The sequence below is a fragment of the Macrobrachium nipponense genome, chromosome 29, assembly GCF_015104395.2.
Source record: "Macrobrachium nipponense isolate FS-2020 chromosome 29, ASM1510439v2, whole genome shotgun sequence".
Taxonomy (NCBI): Eukaryota; Metazoa; Arthropoda; class Malacostraca; order Decapoda; family Palaemonidae; genus Macrobrachium; species Macrobrachium nipponense.
In genome coordinates this window covers 5,573,383-5,591,102 of record NC_061092.1, presented here as the reverse complement: position 1 = coordinate 5,591,102, position 17,720 = coordinate 5,573,383, and the positions used below count along the sequence as shown (strand labels likewise).

Sequence of the window (17,720 nt, the reverse complement as noted above, 5' to 3'; positions counted from 1 at the left end):
GCTTAAAAACGATAAACATTATTATTTTTTTAAAAGGATTTAACACTTGCTATTTCCGCCTTGTAACTGAATACCCATCGAAAGAGGATTTCGAATTATTTTTTTTTTTGTTTTTTTCCCGTTTTTTTCGTCTAAACCCTAAATCCTTATCATTAACTGGGACTTTGGTTTGGGTACGTATGTATATTTCTTTTTTCTTTTTTTTTTGCCCTGAAAGGTTTATTCCATTTTTAGTGAATTTTGTTTTTTGACTTTTAATTTAATTTCATATTTTGAAGCGGGTTATGTTCGGATGGTGTTAGAATTATCAAGAATCTGCCTGGATACGTAACTGGACATTCACACACAGGTGTGTGTAGTATGTATATATATATATATATATATATATATATATATATATATATATATATATATATATATATATATATATATATATATATATATATATAAACTTTACCACCTCGCAGTAATCAAATAGTAAACGATATTAAATAAGAAATTGCATTGACCAAAAAATTAAAAAACTAATAAAAGTATCCCTATAGAGAAAAACGGGCTAAATTTTCACAAATTTAAAAATAACTAAAAAAAGCAGATATATATATATATAATAAAAAGAAGTAACGAATGAATAACAAAAAAAAAAAAGCAAAAGTATTTCATAAATGAATGAATAAACTAGATGAATACAGTAAGCTAATAAATAAACAAAGTATACATACACAGAATTTGACAAACAAATAAAAAATACCTTATACAGAGATACACGCTCAGAATTTCCGAAACCTTTATAAAAAAAAATAAAAAAAATCCCACCAAAAAGAGACATACAATAAAAAGAAGGGTTCTATATCAAGGCGAGTGAGTTAGACGGTTTTGGGACAACCTGAAACGTTGGGTTAATCCTGTAAAACATTTTATCGCTATCACTGACACCGTGTCACGGGGGGAGGGGGAGGGGGGGTTGGGGGGGGGGGTCTTGGTGGCGGTGAGTGGGTTGGGGGAATGGAAGGGTGGGGGCGTGGAGGCTAGGAGCCAAAAGAGGCTCCGAAAAGGATGGGCAAACTAACTTGTAGAGAGAAAGGGCAGGGAGACAGACAGACAGACAGACGGGTGTGGAGATACTAGGGCGGATATAAAGAGGTAACACTGGAGGAATTCTGTATGAGACTGGATTACATTAATTATATATTAAAATACATATATATATATATACCTATATATATATATATATATATATATATATATATATAGAATGGGAAAAAACATGATCACGAAGTATATAAAACGTGATGCTATGTATAAATAAAGGTTTTTGCCACGAAGGAAAAAATGATAACCTGCTTTCCATCCGTGACATATATATATATATATATATATAATATATATATATATATATATATATATATATATATATGATCTTCGGAAAAGGCCTCAAATAAATGATGAAAGATGCCGAGTCTCCAGAAGACCAAAGGTCTTAATTACTATTGACGACCGAGCTATTGATAGCTTCGAGCGGTCAAGGATCGGCGCCTTTTGATCTATATACAGAGAATATAATATATATAATATATATATATATATATTATATATAGTATATATATATATAATTGTCACGGATGGAAAGCAGGTTATCAACCACTTACATGTTTACAGAGACAGTGGGTCACAACGACGACCGAAAATCGATTCTGTAAATTATAATGAACAAAGTTGCTGACCCGACAATTTACTAGATCATTGGTAGCTACGCCTGTCCATGAAATGATTACTGCAATACTAATTATTTTTGCTATTACTGCAATATTATGTATTTTTGCAATTACGGCAACATCAAGTATTTTTGCTATTACTGCAATATTAAGTATTTTTGCAACTGCAATATTAAATATTTTTGCTATTACTGCAATACTATGTATTTTTGTAATTGCTGCAATATATACTAATTATTTTTGCTATTACTGCAATATCAAATATTTTAGCAATTACGGCAACATAAGTATTTTAGCGATTACGGCGACATTAAGTATTTTTGCTATTACTGCAATATTAAATATTTTAGCAATTACGGCAACACTAAGCGTTTTAGCAATTACGGCACCATTCAGTATTTTTGCTATTACTGCAACAGTAAGCATTTTTGCAATTACTGCAACATTAAGTATTTTTGCAATTACTGCAACATTAAGTATTTTAGCAATTACTGCATTGTTACGTACTTTGGCGATTACTGCAGTTTTAAGTATTTTAGCAATTACTGCAATATTAATTTTTGCTATTACTACAATACTAAGTATTTTTGCAATTACTGCAGCATTATTTTAGCAATTACGGCAACACTAAGGATTTTGCAATTACTGCAATATTAATTTAATGCAGTTCACTCTGTTGCTCTACGTCTCTAGCTTAAGATTCTGTAACAGCTATACGCGAAACTCATTAACCTAATATATATTGATTACTATGGAGTAAGGTAACATTTTGCATGTCAGGTGATGCACTAAACCTAAGCAGCCAAGTATGACCAAGTGTAACTAACACTGGTAAAATTACCTGGTAAAAAAAAAAAAAAAAAAAAAAAAAAGTTACCTTAACACTAAAATAGCCCATTCTAATTACTCACCATATCTAATGTTTTTCTTCAATATCTGCGATATTAATGTTATTATCAAATATTTTTCTTCAATACCTTCGATGTCAATGTTATTGAAGAGTATAAATGTCATTAAAGGTTAGTGGGACGCACGTGCTCTGCAATGATTTTCTTGATGGCAAAGAGCATGATTTAACGGTCTTCGTATATTTCAATACCATATTTCTAAATTTGGTAATCAAATATACGGAGACTTAACGATGCAATGCTCGGAATTATTGCGTTCGCCCGTGTTCTTTAGAATACTGCTTGTTCTAGCTCACCAAAATTCTTGCTCAAGATTTCTCGATCAAATCAGTGCTCAATGTTGTGGCTCAATATTGAGTACTGATTTGAGAGCCTTCCTTTTTTGCCTGTGTTCTCCAGACTTTTGCTCTATTTGGTTATTTTTTATAACGTTCTCCAGAACTTTTCTCTATTTTGTCATTTTTTGATAATGTTCTCCAGAACTGTGCCCTACTTTTTTCATTTTTTGTTAATGTTCTCCAGAACTTTGCTCTATTTTGTCTTCTGTCTATAATGTTCTACAGAAATTTGCTATGTTTTGTCAATTTTCAACAATGTTTTCCAGAATCTTGCTCTGTTTTGTCAATTTTCGACAATGTACTCCAGAATTTTGCTTTACTCTGTCACTGTCGACAATGTTTTCCAAAAATGGTGAACTCCAAAACTTTGCTTAATTTTGCCTTATTTTGCCAATGTTCCTAAAATTCTTTTTTTTTAGTCAATGTGCTCCAAAATTTTGCTCCATTTTGTTCATTTCCTATAATGTTCACCAAGAATGTTCTCCAAACTTTTCCTCTACTTTCTATTATTTCGACAATGTTCTCCATTTTCTCTGTATTTCCTTACTCGCCGACGGCCTGCCAAAACCACCTCTCTCTCTCTCTCTCTCTCTCTCTCTCTCTCTCTCTCCTCCATCCTCGAGAACCGTGCCCAGCGCAATCCTCCCGAACGGAGAGCCGTGCTTCCAGAAGTTCTTATCAAATAACGCCAGCGAATGTAAACAAAAGAAAACTCTCTGGAAAGGAAAGACTTACGTAATGCGCCTAGGTCGTCAACGCCGTTTTGACTGAGTTCTTGAGCCCCAAAGTGAGGAGTTTCAGTCTCTCTGCGCTTATCTCGTCTTCGCTTTTTCGTACCTCCTCCTCCTCCTCCTCCTCTTCTGCTTTCCTGTATTTTCAGCCTCTCTTGTGTTCGCTTTATTTTTCTCGTCTCTATTAATATTCTTCTTCTTCTTGAGAAAGAATCATAAGAGTGATTCTGTTCCCAGGTATCTTTACTCTTGGTTTGTTGCATATCTTACGCGGGTTTATGGAAAGTTTCTTGGCCAAAAATTCATTCTCTCGTTGTTTTGAACTTGCATGAATTCTGTGGAATTTATGAAGAATTCTTTGGTCTAAATAAAATTCTGTGGCGTTTAACATTTTGTCGAAGAGATTGAATCTTTAAAAATATGTTAGCGGCAGCGAAACACCACATGAAACATTCGGCCGACCCTCTAGAAACAATTGAAGTATTTTAAACATCAATTATTGCTATTTTTCTTAATGTGCAGTTGTTTCTATGGAATCATCCAAAAATCAGTAAGAAAGATAAGGATAAGAGATACCCTGCTGTCACAAATAAGGGTACAAAAACAATTGAAAACAAACGTTGTCTCAAGTTTTTCTATGGCTAAAATAGCACCAATTTCTATATTATCTCTGATTTTGCATCTTCTCCTAACTGACCCTGATTTTTCTACGGCCTGCTGTGAAGCAAGAGCCCGTGCCAGTACAAAACTGGCTTAGTCTAACTGACCCTGAAGCTTTATAGAGCAGTAATGGGAGTACAATTATTTAACTCGGACACTCAGGACCCTAGAATGATAAAAATAATTCCCTTAAAGCTTCTAGTTTTAACTAGAGGCTTGATACTGCACCCCACCCAATACCAGTTCCTCAAAATCCTATTTCAAACGAAGTTAGCATTCTAACTGCGTTTGGTATACACTATATCCCACCCAATGCAATTCCCCCAAGATCCTATTCCAAACGAATAGGATATTTCTTCTTCATTACACCGCGGAAGAACTATCCAATACAAGGGCTCCCAAAACCTTATTTGAAACAAAGAATAGAATATTTTTATTTACTACACCGCAGAAACCTCATCCAATACAAGGTTTCCCAAAGTCTCATTTCAAACAAAGAATAGAATCAATATTTTTTATTTTTCTTTTTAGTGATAACAATTCGGAAACTAACGACCCAACAGAACCAATGTTTTCTGTTTTTTTTTTTTTTGAGAGAGAGAGAGAGAGAGAAATAACACTGGGAACTAACGTTCCCAAATCGCCTCAAATTCGGCAATAAAAACCCCCTTTGCGGACGGATCGAGTGAGTGACCGTCTGCCAGAGTGCATGGTGCGTGGTGTGTGTGCGTGTGTGTGTTGTGTGTGTGTACGTATGTCCGTCCATGTCCTCTCCCCAATTGAAATTGCAATTAACTCCCGGACGTTAGGGGCCACCCGGACGCTGCTAGAGGCCATCCCCTTGTTTATATTCTGACGGATTCATCGCCCATTGGGCCTGGGCAACGGCCGGCAGGCAGGTCCTCTCGGAGCGACTCCTCCCGAGAGCGTATGCAACAGGAGGGACACTCGGTCCTTCGGGAGTTGCCCGCCCAAGATAAATAAACAGTGAGGTTTACTTTGGGCGATGGCTGGCGACCGGTGGATTGGAATATTCTGCTCAGAGAGAGAGAGAGAGAGAGAGGAAGGGGGGTGGGGGGGGGGGGGGGGGGGGGGGGGGGGGTGGGGGGGGGGGGGGGGGGAGCTTGGAGATCCTACTCATTCACGCCGAGGCGCATTGCAGCCGATTAACGTGAGCGTGGGATTGCAAGGTTTTTGTTTTTGAGAGAGAGAGAGAGAGAGAGAGAGAGAGAGAGAGAGAGAGAGCTTAAATGACTTTATACGAAGAGTCTTTTGTTGTGACCGACGAGGAACCAAAATATCCTGGGAATATGCACCCATTCATTTCAATAGTTGAACATAAGATTTTGTTTTTCTCCCTGTCTCTCTTGTAAATAACGTTAACACACATAAATAGACTTACACACACACACACACACACACACACACACACACACATATATATATATATATATATATATAGATATATATATATAGAGAGAGAGAGAGAGAGAGAGAGAGGAGAGAGAGAGAGAGATTTTGGAAATGTCCTCTAAAAAAAAATCACTAAGAGACGAAAATTTAAACGAGCTGAAGACGACTTTAATGTAAATACATGCTTATCTGAACAGAATACAGTGGATCCATATACTCCAAAGACTAGTATATAATAATTTAAAAAAAAATACAGCAAAAGAAATGAAATAAAACCCCATTTGTTTCCCTCGCCTTCCAACAGATCCAGCGAGTCTACATTACAAGGAGCCATGTGTTTCATTTAAGAACGGTTCCCCTTCAGAAATGGGTCCACTTTTTTTAATGTTTTATACGCAGTGGGGAGGGGAGGTGGGTTTGGAAGGGTGGTTGAAGGGGGAGGCGCAAGGGTGGCAAAGGATTAATGTTCACTATATGTGTTGTTTGTGGTCCTTTTAAGTACTGAGCAACTGTGTCGCGAATTCCACGAAAAGACTTTTGCACTTGGTGGCCTACTTCTTCTAAAGTTCAGTCAGACTTTAATTTTAAGAAATGTCTCTTTAGTTGAATAATAATTCGTCTAATTCTTCTAAAGTTCAGACAGATTTTAACTTTAAAAAAGGTCTCGTGGACTGAATAATAATTTGTCAAATTCTTCTAAAGTTCAGACAGATTTTACTACAAAAGAAAGATCTCGTTGACTGAATAATAATTTGCCTAATTCTCCTAAAGTTCAGAACATAGTTTTAAGAAACTTTTAAGAAATGACTAAAGACAATAATGTGTAGTTAAACTGGCGTCGTTATGTCTGAATAATCATGAATCAAATAAGAAAATCATATAGCTATCATGTACGAGATAAAGCGTCGGAAAAAAAATTGTCAGACATTCAGAATTTCATTTTAATAAATTCATAATTAATTGGGGGAGGATTCAACTAGCGTCTTCACGTCTGGATAAGGAATAAAATGAGCAAATAATTGTAACTCTCATGTCTGTGACAGTCAAGGAATTCCTTTTAGGGGAAAAATAAATTCTATTCAGCTCGCCCAAAAGGTTTTATGTGGAAGTTTATGACAAAATGCTGGTTATAGGAAGAGGCGACAGCATCTGTCAGACTAACTGTCTGCCTGTCTTGTATGTCTGCCTGACTTGTCTGTCTGTCTGTCTGCTGCCTCGGTCTATGGCTTGTTGAAAGTGGGCGGGGGGGGGGGGGGGGGGGGGGGGGGGGGGGGGTAATATATCATGATAACAGGTCCCATTCTGTCGGCTTTTCAGATATCTTGCGAGACTTGACGTTGTATGTGCAGTGGCTGTGAGGACACAAACGCCTCTCTCTCTCTCTCTCTCTCTCTCTCTCTCGGTTATTTTTTATTTCCTTTTTCCTGCCTCTTTCCATGCTCTCTCTCTCTCTCTTTCAGTTATTTTTTATTTCCTTTTTCTGCTTCTCTCTCTCTCTCTCTCTCTCTCTCTCCGATATGAGCTGACGTCCATAACCAACCAACCAACCAACAGACGATATACGATCTGCGCAGCCATAAATGCGCTCACTGGGCCCTGCCAGCCACAGAAGAGGCTCGCAATTTCCACGGGATATTTGCATATGAACCATTAGCGAGTCCTGCGCTGGATAATGCGACATGTACTTTTCATGGGGGGGGGGGGGGGGGAAGTCGGAATGATACTCCCTGAAACAAGGCACAGGGAATAGAGTCAACTCTAATAACGTTCGGCGTATTTCTGTTCTCGTCTCCTCTACTTCTTCGGCTAGACGGAAGAGGATTTGCGAAGAGGGGGGGGGGGGGGGGTGAGAGAAAGTAGGTGAACTTCGTGGTTGTAGTGAGCTCTCTCTCTCTCTCTCTCTCTCTCCTCTCTCACTCCTGTGATAGCCGGATTGTTTATTTTTTTAATACTGCTCTCTCCCTCTTTCTTAGGCCTATTTTCTGTTTATTTTTCAGCATTGATTGGAGCTTGCTCTTCTCTCTCTCTCTCTCTCTCTCTCTCTCTCCTCTCCTATCTCTTCTCTCTCTCTCAAAATAGTTCTGTTTCCTCTCTCTTCTCTATGGGTACTTGGGTATCGTTCCTTCATACACTTCTCTCTCTCTCTCTCTCTCTCTCTCTCTCTCTCTCTCTCTCTCTCTCTTTCTCATTTTTGTTTAGTTTATATGTCTTCTGTCCCTTTCTCTCTCAATTATTTGTGGTTTCCTGTCTCTCTCTCTCTCTCTCTCATTTGTTTAGTTCATACGTCTGCTGTCTCTTTCTCTCTGTTATTTTTTGTTTCCGTCTGTCTATTTCTATCTACACACACTCTCTCTCTCTCACACTCTCTCTCATTTTTGTTTAGTTTATATGTCTGCTGTCCCTTTCTCCCTATCAATTATTTGTGGTTTCCTGTCTCTCTCTCATTTGTTTAGGTTATACGTCTGCTATCTCTTTCTCCGTTATTTTTGTTTTCCGTATCTATTTCTATCTACTCTCTCTCTCTCTCCTCTCTCTCTCTCTCTCTAGCAGCAAGTACTTCCTTCCTCCCAATTTCGAGTGTTCCTTCCCTGGCCTTTCCTCTGGGCCATCGCAAAAGGGGAACAAACAATGCGGCCATGAATTATGTCCTCTGAGGTGGAAGGGTTCTCCGCATGCAATGGGAATTTATGGCGTCGGCTTTCTTCTTACCCTTCGCCAAGTATAATAATCTGGTGGTAATGTTTCTCACTTCATTTTGGGTTTTTTTTTGTGTTGTTTCTATTTTTATTTTTTTTAAATTTTGTTAGGGTTCTTCTTTACCAGCTCCTGTTGGTAGTTAATGGTGGTCTGTTGTCGAGAGCGCTTTTTCACAGACTATTTGAGATTGTCTGTTAAAATGTTAAAAGCGTATAATAATCTGGTAATGTTTCTCAATTCATTTTGGGATTTTTTTTTGTGTTGTTTCTATTTTTTCCATTTTTATGTAAGGGTTCTCCTTTACCAGTTCATGTTGGCAGTTAATAGCATGTGGTCTGTCGTCGAGAGCGGTTTTTCACAGACTATTTGAGATTGTCTGTTAAGAGCGAGTATAAAAATCTAGTAATGTTTCTCAGTTTTTTTTATGTAAGGGTTCTGCTTTACCAATTCCTGTTGTTAGATAATGGTGGTCTGTCGTCGAGAGCGCTTTTTCACAGACTATTTGAGATTGTCTGTTGAAAGCGAATACGATAAAAAGATAATCTCGTAATGTTTCTAGTTTAGTTTTAGGTTTGTTGTGTTTTTTTATTTTTATTTATTTATTATAACTTTTTTAATTGTTAGGTTCCTCAGTGACCAGGTTCCAGTTAGCTGTTAAAAACAATCATTAACACTGCCGCTAATAAACCTATACGCTAACTAACGACGACATACCTCAATTCAACTTTGTAATCGTCTTAAGCAAATCCTAACCATATCTCCTACGAACAGCATCCGCGCCTTGGAATTGGTAATGAGCTCGGTGGTAATGAAGTCACGACCCCCCAAAAGGGGAATATAATGAAGTCTCAACACTAGAGGGTTTTAAGTGTCATCAACCAATCGAATAATGTTGACAACATTACTGAGGCATTCCAAGGTCGTTCCAATTTTGGTTGAGTCAGCGTAGTGTTGTTGCAGATTAATTCAGTGGCTATATTATGAGAGAGAGAGAGAGAGAATATTAAGTTGTTTTGAATATAGAATTTAGGCCAGAGCCAAGGACTGGGAGCTATGAGATCATTCAGCGCTGAAATGGAAATTGACAGTAAAAGGTTTGAAAGGTGTAACAGGAGGAAAACCTCTAAGAAGTTGCACTATGAATAAAGAATTAGGAGAGGGTGGAAAGTAAGATGAAGAAAGAGAATATGAAATGAGGTACAATAAAAGGGACGGAAGTTGTTGCAGCTAGGGGCCGAAGGCACGCTGCAAAGTACCTTAAGTAATGCCTACAGTGCGAGAGAATGTTAAGATATAAAATTCCTAATTTGATTCCTATATTAACTATACATACATAATAAATCTAGTGTTATTTTCCTTTCCAGGTTAATAAAATTTGACCTCCATGCAAACAAGAGAGTGAAAAACGCCGTGAACTAAAATGTCTACCCAAAAATGACACTGTTGTCTGTGTAATGTGACCCGTGATGACCTCAAAGACGATGCTGGTCAAAACTAGGCCTAGTGACTCCTCCAGTCAGTGGTAGGAGCGTCCGACAACCCCACCCCACCCTGGTCGAGCAACTCCTCCCGCGGAAGGCGCTGCAGGGCGTCGGCATGCACCTCCCACGCCGCCTCTGCAGCCTCGTCGGGATCTTCTGCGTCTCCCTGTGCTGCCTCTTCTACGTCGCCGACTACTACGACTACTACTACGCCCGCACGGCGGCGCTGAGCAAGCCGCCCCAGTCGTCGTCGCTGGAGGATGACGAGGGCGGCGGCGGCGGCGGCGGAGGTGGCGTCGAGGAGCCGCGGATCCTGCCGGTGTCCTACGTCGACCTGCAGGAGAACAACAACCTGACGGCCGACCCGTTGGACTGGAAGGACCGGCAGAGGCTGAAGTTGGCCCAGAGGGCGGCGCGCGACAAGAGACGGAAGAAGTGCAGGAAGCGGATCAATGGGAAATGCAGGAAGCTTCAGACGGAGCGGGACCTGCAGTTCTACGAAGAGGGGGAGGAGGAGGAGGAGGAGGCAGAAGAAGAAGAAGAAGAAGGACGAGGAGTAGGAGTAGGAGGAGGAGGAGGAGGAACAGGGATGGAAGAGAAGAGCAGCCTTCCAGCGGTGGTCGTCGATGAAGGCAGTTACAATAGCCTGGAAAATGGTTCGCTGGAAGTGTCCCCCGTCTGGAGCGAGTTCGCTGATAGAGGATACACTATTGTCGGTGAGTTGAGCTCAGTCTTCTTCTTCTTCTTCTTTTATCTCTTCTTTTAAATTATTTCTTTCCAGTGTCTTTTATTTCCCAAAAGAGGCAGTTTTATCTTAGTTTCTCATAAATTCTTCTTAAATTGTAGTGGGGATTTCTTTCTTTATTAAATGAAATTGATTGTATACAATCTAGGTAAGTATAATTTAGTCTCTCTTTTTCTCTTTCCACGTTCGTCTTATAGAAGTGTCGTTCCAAAGACAATTTACATTAATCATCTCTTTACTACATTTCTAATTGCATAAACTGACATCATGCAATGTCCTTGCTATTACACAGTACAAACGTTTCTGACATTTGTAAATCCTTTGATGCAATAAAAAGTTTTTAGTATTTTAACGCATACACCGTAACTTACAATCTATGATATTTACCATTTTTCAAATCAGTAATTACTCATAATTAATTTTTCGCTCTTGTCAGGTGAATATGCAAAGACTCTTCCTCTTCCATGTACAAATAATGCCTGGGGTCTTTTTTTTAAATGTCTTCATTGGGTGGAACGGAGAGGAAAGAATGCCGGGGAACAATCACCAAGAAAACTATTACCTACGGTCCACTTCCTACGCCCAGGAACAACGAGCTCGGATTGAAATCGATAGCTCCCACTTAAGTTTATGAAAACCTAGTGACAATGTACCCCCCGCCACATCCTCCTGACAAGTTTCCTTTCGTCCAGTGTCCCTTGTTCAAATATGTCTTGTCTGCAACATCTTCTGAAACGTCTTGTTGAAATTTTTCTGCAAAATCCTTTGCTATATTGAACATTTTTCCTTCTCTGCAACATGGTATGGCCTACGTCTAACAGCTTTTCCTTTAGCAACGTCCTAATGCCTATAAGCCCTGAAACTATTTTTGATATAACGACCTTTGGCCTATGTCCTAGGGCCTAGGTCTAACGATTTTTTTTTCAGAAAGACCTAACTAAGCCTAACGTTTGTTTAGGAGCCGGGTTTTCAGCTGAATTAAGAGGATTACGATGTTGACATTGAATGTGGACAGCATTAGAAACTTGGACGTTATGACCGTTCTTACAGTTAAATAAAGAATATTACGATGATGATAATGTTTAACGTACTGTAGGGTATTAAAAAGATGATGAAATAAGTAAATTTAAAAAAAAGTTGAGCATTAATCCTGAAAGATAATAAAATTTAACGTTAGTTAAGCGCGAAAACCTTACCTTTCACTTAATCCTACAGTTAAATACAAACGCCAATTAAAATGTGAAAAATACCAAACGCTAATTAGCCGCTGAGTTGAAAACAGACGAAGCTGCTCAAGATATAACCTCAGGTATTCGTAAGTTGTAAACAATCTCGAGGTTGCGTACAAATTGCCCTGCTGATGTTCCCCATTAAGACGAGAGTGTTGAAGAGATCTTACAAATATTTACAGGCATTCCAAACATCTAAAAGCATTCCAAACATTTAAAACCATTCCAGGGATTTATAGACATTCCAAACATTTACAGCTATTTTCAACCATTCATAAACAAGCCGAACATTTATAACCACTACCACTACACACATTTATAAACATTCCAAACGTTTACAACCATTTCCAAACATCTATAGATATTCCAAACATTTATGCATAATCCAAATACTTATAAATATTCTAAACACGTATAGCCTTTACAAACATTTACAACCATTTCTGACATGAATAAACATACCAAATATTTTTAACTCTTTTCAAACGTTTATAGATATTCCAAAATATTTATAGTCATTACAACCATTTATAACCATTTCAAGACATTTATGAGCATTCCAAACATTTATAACAACTTCCAAACATTTTTAGACATTCCAAACATTTATAACCATTCCAAGCACTTATAACTTCAGTAAAATTAATTCAAAAGGTTGAGGCTACATTTATAATAATTTCCAAACATTTATAACCATTTCAAACATTTATAACTTCAGCAAAATTAGGTCAATAGGTTGAAGCTACATTTATAATAATTTCCAAACATTTATAACTTCAGCAAAATTAGGTCAATAGGTTGAAGCTACTTTTATAATAATTTCCAAACATTTATAACTTCAGTAAAATTAGGTCAATAGGTTGAAGCTTCATTTATAATAATTTCCAAACATTTATAACCATTCCAAACATTCATAACTTCAGTAAAATTTGGTCAATAGTTGAAGCTACATTTATAATAATTTCCAAACATTTATAACCATTCCAAACATTCATAACTTCAGCAAAATTAGGTCAATAGGTTGAAGCTACATTTATAAAAATTTCCTAACATTTATAACCTTTCCAGACATTCATAACTTCAGTAAAATTAGGTTAATAGGTTGAGACTACATTTATAAAAATTTCCAAACATTTATAACCTTTCCAAACATTTATAACTTCAGTAAAATTAGGTCAATAGGTTGAGGCTTCGTCAATCTTGATAACAATAATGAATCATAATCTATTTGTGGTTTATGGGTGGTTCCAATCACAAACGGCCTGGGACGCGCCATGACGTCACCAACAATCAGTTCCGCATGGTCGGGGTATCTGTGAAAAATAAAATGCTGCCTCGACGTTTCTGATGCCCAATCAAAATGTCTGCTGGCACTTGTGGTATGTCGTACCCAAAGGGAATACCAACTTCTACAGCCACGTTCTGTTAGATGCCAATATCACGAACCGTTTTGTGTTTTCGAGGTGCGTTCACTGCACCACTCGAAAGTAACTGTGATATTTAAAAAAAAAACAATACTTATATTCATCAACGATAAAATTGCTTTGCTGATCATTGGTGTCTAGTTTGGGATGGGAATTATCTTGAAGATAAATAGTCTATCTTTAAGCTATATCTTGAAGGCAACTTGAAGAAAATTACTCATTATCATTAACTAGGAGATCAGTAGTTTAACAAGAGAGATTTGAATGATATATATATATATATATATATATATATATATATATATATATATATATATAGATTATATATATACATATGCATATATATATATATACAGATATATATATACATATATATATAGATATATTATATATATATATATATATATATATATAGAGAGAGAGAGAGAGAGAGAGAGAGAGAGAGAGAGAGAGAGAGAGAGAGAGAGAGAGCAGGGACTGACCCACTAACAATAGCAATGAAAAAGGGAATTAATACCAGTAATGCATTGAAAAGCTTCGTTAACATATGAGACAAAGTCACGGACATTATAAATTTCTATAATAATAATAATAATAATAATAATAATAATAATAATAATAATAATAATAATAATAATAATAATAATAATATACGAACAACGTATATTTACCATTGCGATCTACCGGGTTACAAGCCATAAAACACAAAACACAAACATCAGTAGGCGACAAAGGAATGATCCTCCACCCCCTAACCGAACGGAACGAAGACGCCGGGCGTAACAAAGGAAGCGTCATGGCAACGTTCATTACGAATTTACGGCCCACTTAATGCCACTGAACGCGTCTACGGACGCACAAACATAAGCGGGTGACGACGAATACTGTGTGACTGGAACCGGAAGTTGCCATAGTGGAAGATTGGAAGATATGATTTAGCTGAATCTGTGCTTTGTCGAGAAATAGTAATAATAATAATAATAATAATAATAATAATAATAATAATAATAATAATATATTATTATTATTATTCTTATTATTATTATTATTATTATTATTATTATTATTATTAACTATGGAAGTCACAATCGGTTCGATTGTTTTAACCTCCTAGCATTCTGTTCGGTACATATTAATCCCTAATGATTATGCATGATCTCTCTCTCTCTCTCTCTCTCTCTCTCTCTCTTTCATTCTTTCCGTAATCTCGAAAAAGAATATTTTGGGAATTAGAAAACGCTTGGAAACGTTTACCTAAACCTATAAACTGTCAAATTATAATTCATCTATATACATACTTTATTATTATTATTATCATTATTATTATTATTTTTTTTTTTTTTTTTTTTTTTTTTGCTCTATCACAGTCCTCCAATTCGACTGGGTGGTATTTATAGTGTGGGGTTCCGTTGCATCCTGCCTCCTTAGGAGTCCATCACTTTTCTTACTATGTGTGCCGTTTCTAGGATCACACTCTTCTGCATGAGACCTGGAGCTACTTCAGCCTCTAGTTTTTCTAGATTCCTTTTCAGGGATCTTGGGATCGTGCCTAGTGCTCCTATGATTATGGGTACGATTTCACTGGATATCCCATATCCTTCTTATTTCTATTTTCAGATCTTGATACTTATCCATTTTTTCCCTCTCTTTCTCTTCAACTCTTGGTGTCCCATGGTATTGCGACATCAATGAGTGATACTTTCTTCTTGACTTTGTCAATCAACGTCACGTCTGGTCTATTTGCACGTATCACCCTATCCGTTCTGATACCATAGTCCAGAGGATCTTTGCCTGATCGTTTTCTATCACTCCCTCAGGTTGGTGCTCGTACCACTTATTACTGCAAGTAGCTGATGTTTCTTGCACAGGCTCCAGTGGAGGGCTTTTGCCACTGAATCATGCCTCTTTTTGTACTGGTTCTGTGCAAGTGCCGGGCATTCACTTGCTATAATGGTGGTATGGTTTCATTTTTCGTATTGCACTTCCTACATATGGGAGAGATGTTATTTCCGTCTATCGTACTTTGAACATATCTGGTTCTTAGGCCTGATCTTGTGCCGCTGTATCATTCCTTCAGTTTCCTTCTTTAGCTCTACCCCTCTGTAGCCATTGCCAATTGTCATCGCTGGCTAGTTCTTTAGTCTGTCTCATGTATTGTCCGTGCATTGGCTTGTTGTGCCAGTCCTCTGTTCTTTCTGTCTTTCTCCTGTCTCTGTATATTTCTGGGTCTTCGTCTACTTTTATTAGTCCTTCTTCCCATGCACTCTTTAGCCACTCGTCTTCACTGGTTTTCAGATATTGCCCCAGTGCTCTGTTTTCAATGTTGACGCAGTCCTCTATAACTTAGTAGTCCTCTCCCTCCTTCCTTTCGTGTTATGTATAGTCTGTCCGTATTTGCTCTTGGGTGTAGTGCCTTGTGTATTGTCATTTGTTTCCTGGTTTTCTGATCTATGCTGCGGAGTTCTGCCTTCGTCCATTCCACTATTCCTGCGCTGTATCTGATTACTGGCACTGCCATGTGTTTATTATTATTATTATTATTATTATTATTATTATTATTATTATTATTTGCAGAATGGCAAATAGTATTATTAGTATTATCATTTCGGATACAATGTGGAAAAGATGATGATGATTATTGTTATTATAATTAGTATTATCATTGTAATCGTTCGTAAGCGTTTATATGAAAATAAATTAAATACACACTATATATATATATATATATATATATATATATATATATATATATATATATATACACATTAATTCGAGATTTAACCTCCACACTGAGTTCGCTAGAGACTGATCTAACTTTCACAATCTTTTTGGATCTCTCTCTCTCTCTCTCTCTCTCTCTCTCTCTCTCTCTCTCTCTCTCTATATATAATATATATATATATATATATATATATATATATATATATATATATATATATACACTATAACACAGGACAAGACATACACGTAATATATACCAATTTACCTGTAAGACAAAAAATACCCCCCCATTCCCCCCCGGAATTTCTTTTTTTTTCTCGTGATAATTTCCGTGGCAGACATGCTTTCAAAAAAAAAAAAAGGGGGGGGGGGTGTGCAGGGAGAGTTCTAGCTGCCACCGGCGCGTTGGCAGCCGGGAATGCTTGAATAATTACTCGAATCCATTATGAATAATGCAGTCGGGAAACGGGGGTGGGGAAGGGGTGGGGGGTGGGGGAGCTTGACTGCCAAAGTAAATATTCGCTGAATAATGCAAATTATTTAATTGAACTCTCGTGATTCAACAATTCTGTGTTTTTCTTTTTTCATTCCTCTCTCTCTCTCTCTCTCTCTCTCCGGGGTAATTTATGCATGATCATGTATTCTTCCATATGAACATTCACGCATGCATAGTTATTAGTGTTTGTGCTCTCTCTCTCTCTCTCTCTCTCTCTCTCTGTAATAATAATATTCAATATAATGGAATTCCGTATATGAACCTAACAATGCCTGTATAGTTTTATTTGTACTATACTAGTGTATATCCTCTCTCTCTCTCTCTCTCTCTCTCTCTCTCTCTCTCTCTCTCTCTCTCTCTCTCTCTCTCTGTAATAATCTATTCAATATAATGTAATTCCGTATATGAACATACATGCATGTATAGTTTTAATTGTACTATTACTTGTAGTATTATGCTTCTCTCTCTCTCTCTCTCTCTCTCTCTCTCATCTCTCCTCTCTCTCTCTCTCTGTAATAATCTATTCAATATAATGTAATTCCGTATATGAACATACATGCATGTATAGTTTTAATTGTACTATACTAGTGTATATGCTCTCTCTCTCTCTCTCTCTCTCTCTCTCTCTCTCTCTCTCTCTCTCTCTCTTTCTTACATTTATAAAGATATGCCAACAAGTATCTTAATAATGATACATTTGTCGAGAAAGAACCACATTTATCACAATGATGTATCTAAAATAATCACATTTATCACAATGATGTATCTAAAAAAAAAACAAATACGTCACGATGATGTATCTACAATAAACCAAATATGTTACAATGATGTATCTAAAAAAAAAATTTGTCACAATGATGTAGTATCTAAAATAAACCAAATATGTCACAATGATGTATCTAAAAAACCAAATATATCACAATGATGTATCTAAAAAAAAAATATGTCACAATGATGTATCTAAAATAAACCAAATATATCACAATGATGTATCTAAAAAAAACAAATATGTCACAATGATGTATCTAAAATAAACCAAATATGTCACAATGATGTATCTAAAAAAAAAACAAATATATCACAATGATGTATCATCCATTTGTCAAGAAAGACACACATGTATCACAACGTTCAATTGTATACCATCTGTCTCTGTTTTGAC

The 17,720-nt window shown here is 37.0% G+C and overlaps 1 protein-coding gene across 1 annotated transcript in view; it reads left to right on the top strand.

Moving 5' to 3' along the window:
- Positions 1 to 17,720, top strand: part of LOC135206062 (heparan sulfate glucosamine 3-O-sulfotransferase 6-like) — a 159,248-nt gene that overhangs the window by 61,601 nt on the left and 79,927 nt on the right. Inside the window, exon 2 of the mRNA XM_064237256.1 lies at positions 9,827 to 10,663. Within this exon, the coding sequence (XP_064093326.1) occupies positions 10,059 to 10,663 (605 nt within the window). The 5' untranslated portion in view covers positions 9,827 to 10,058. The remainder of the gene's footprint in view (positions 1 to 9,826; positions 10,664 to 17,720) is intronic.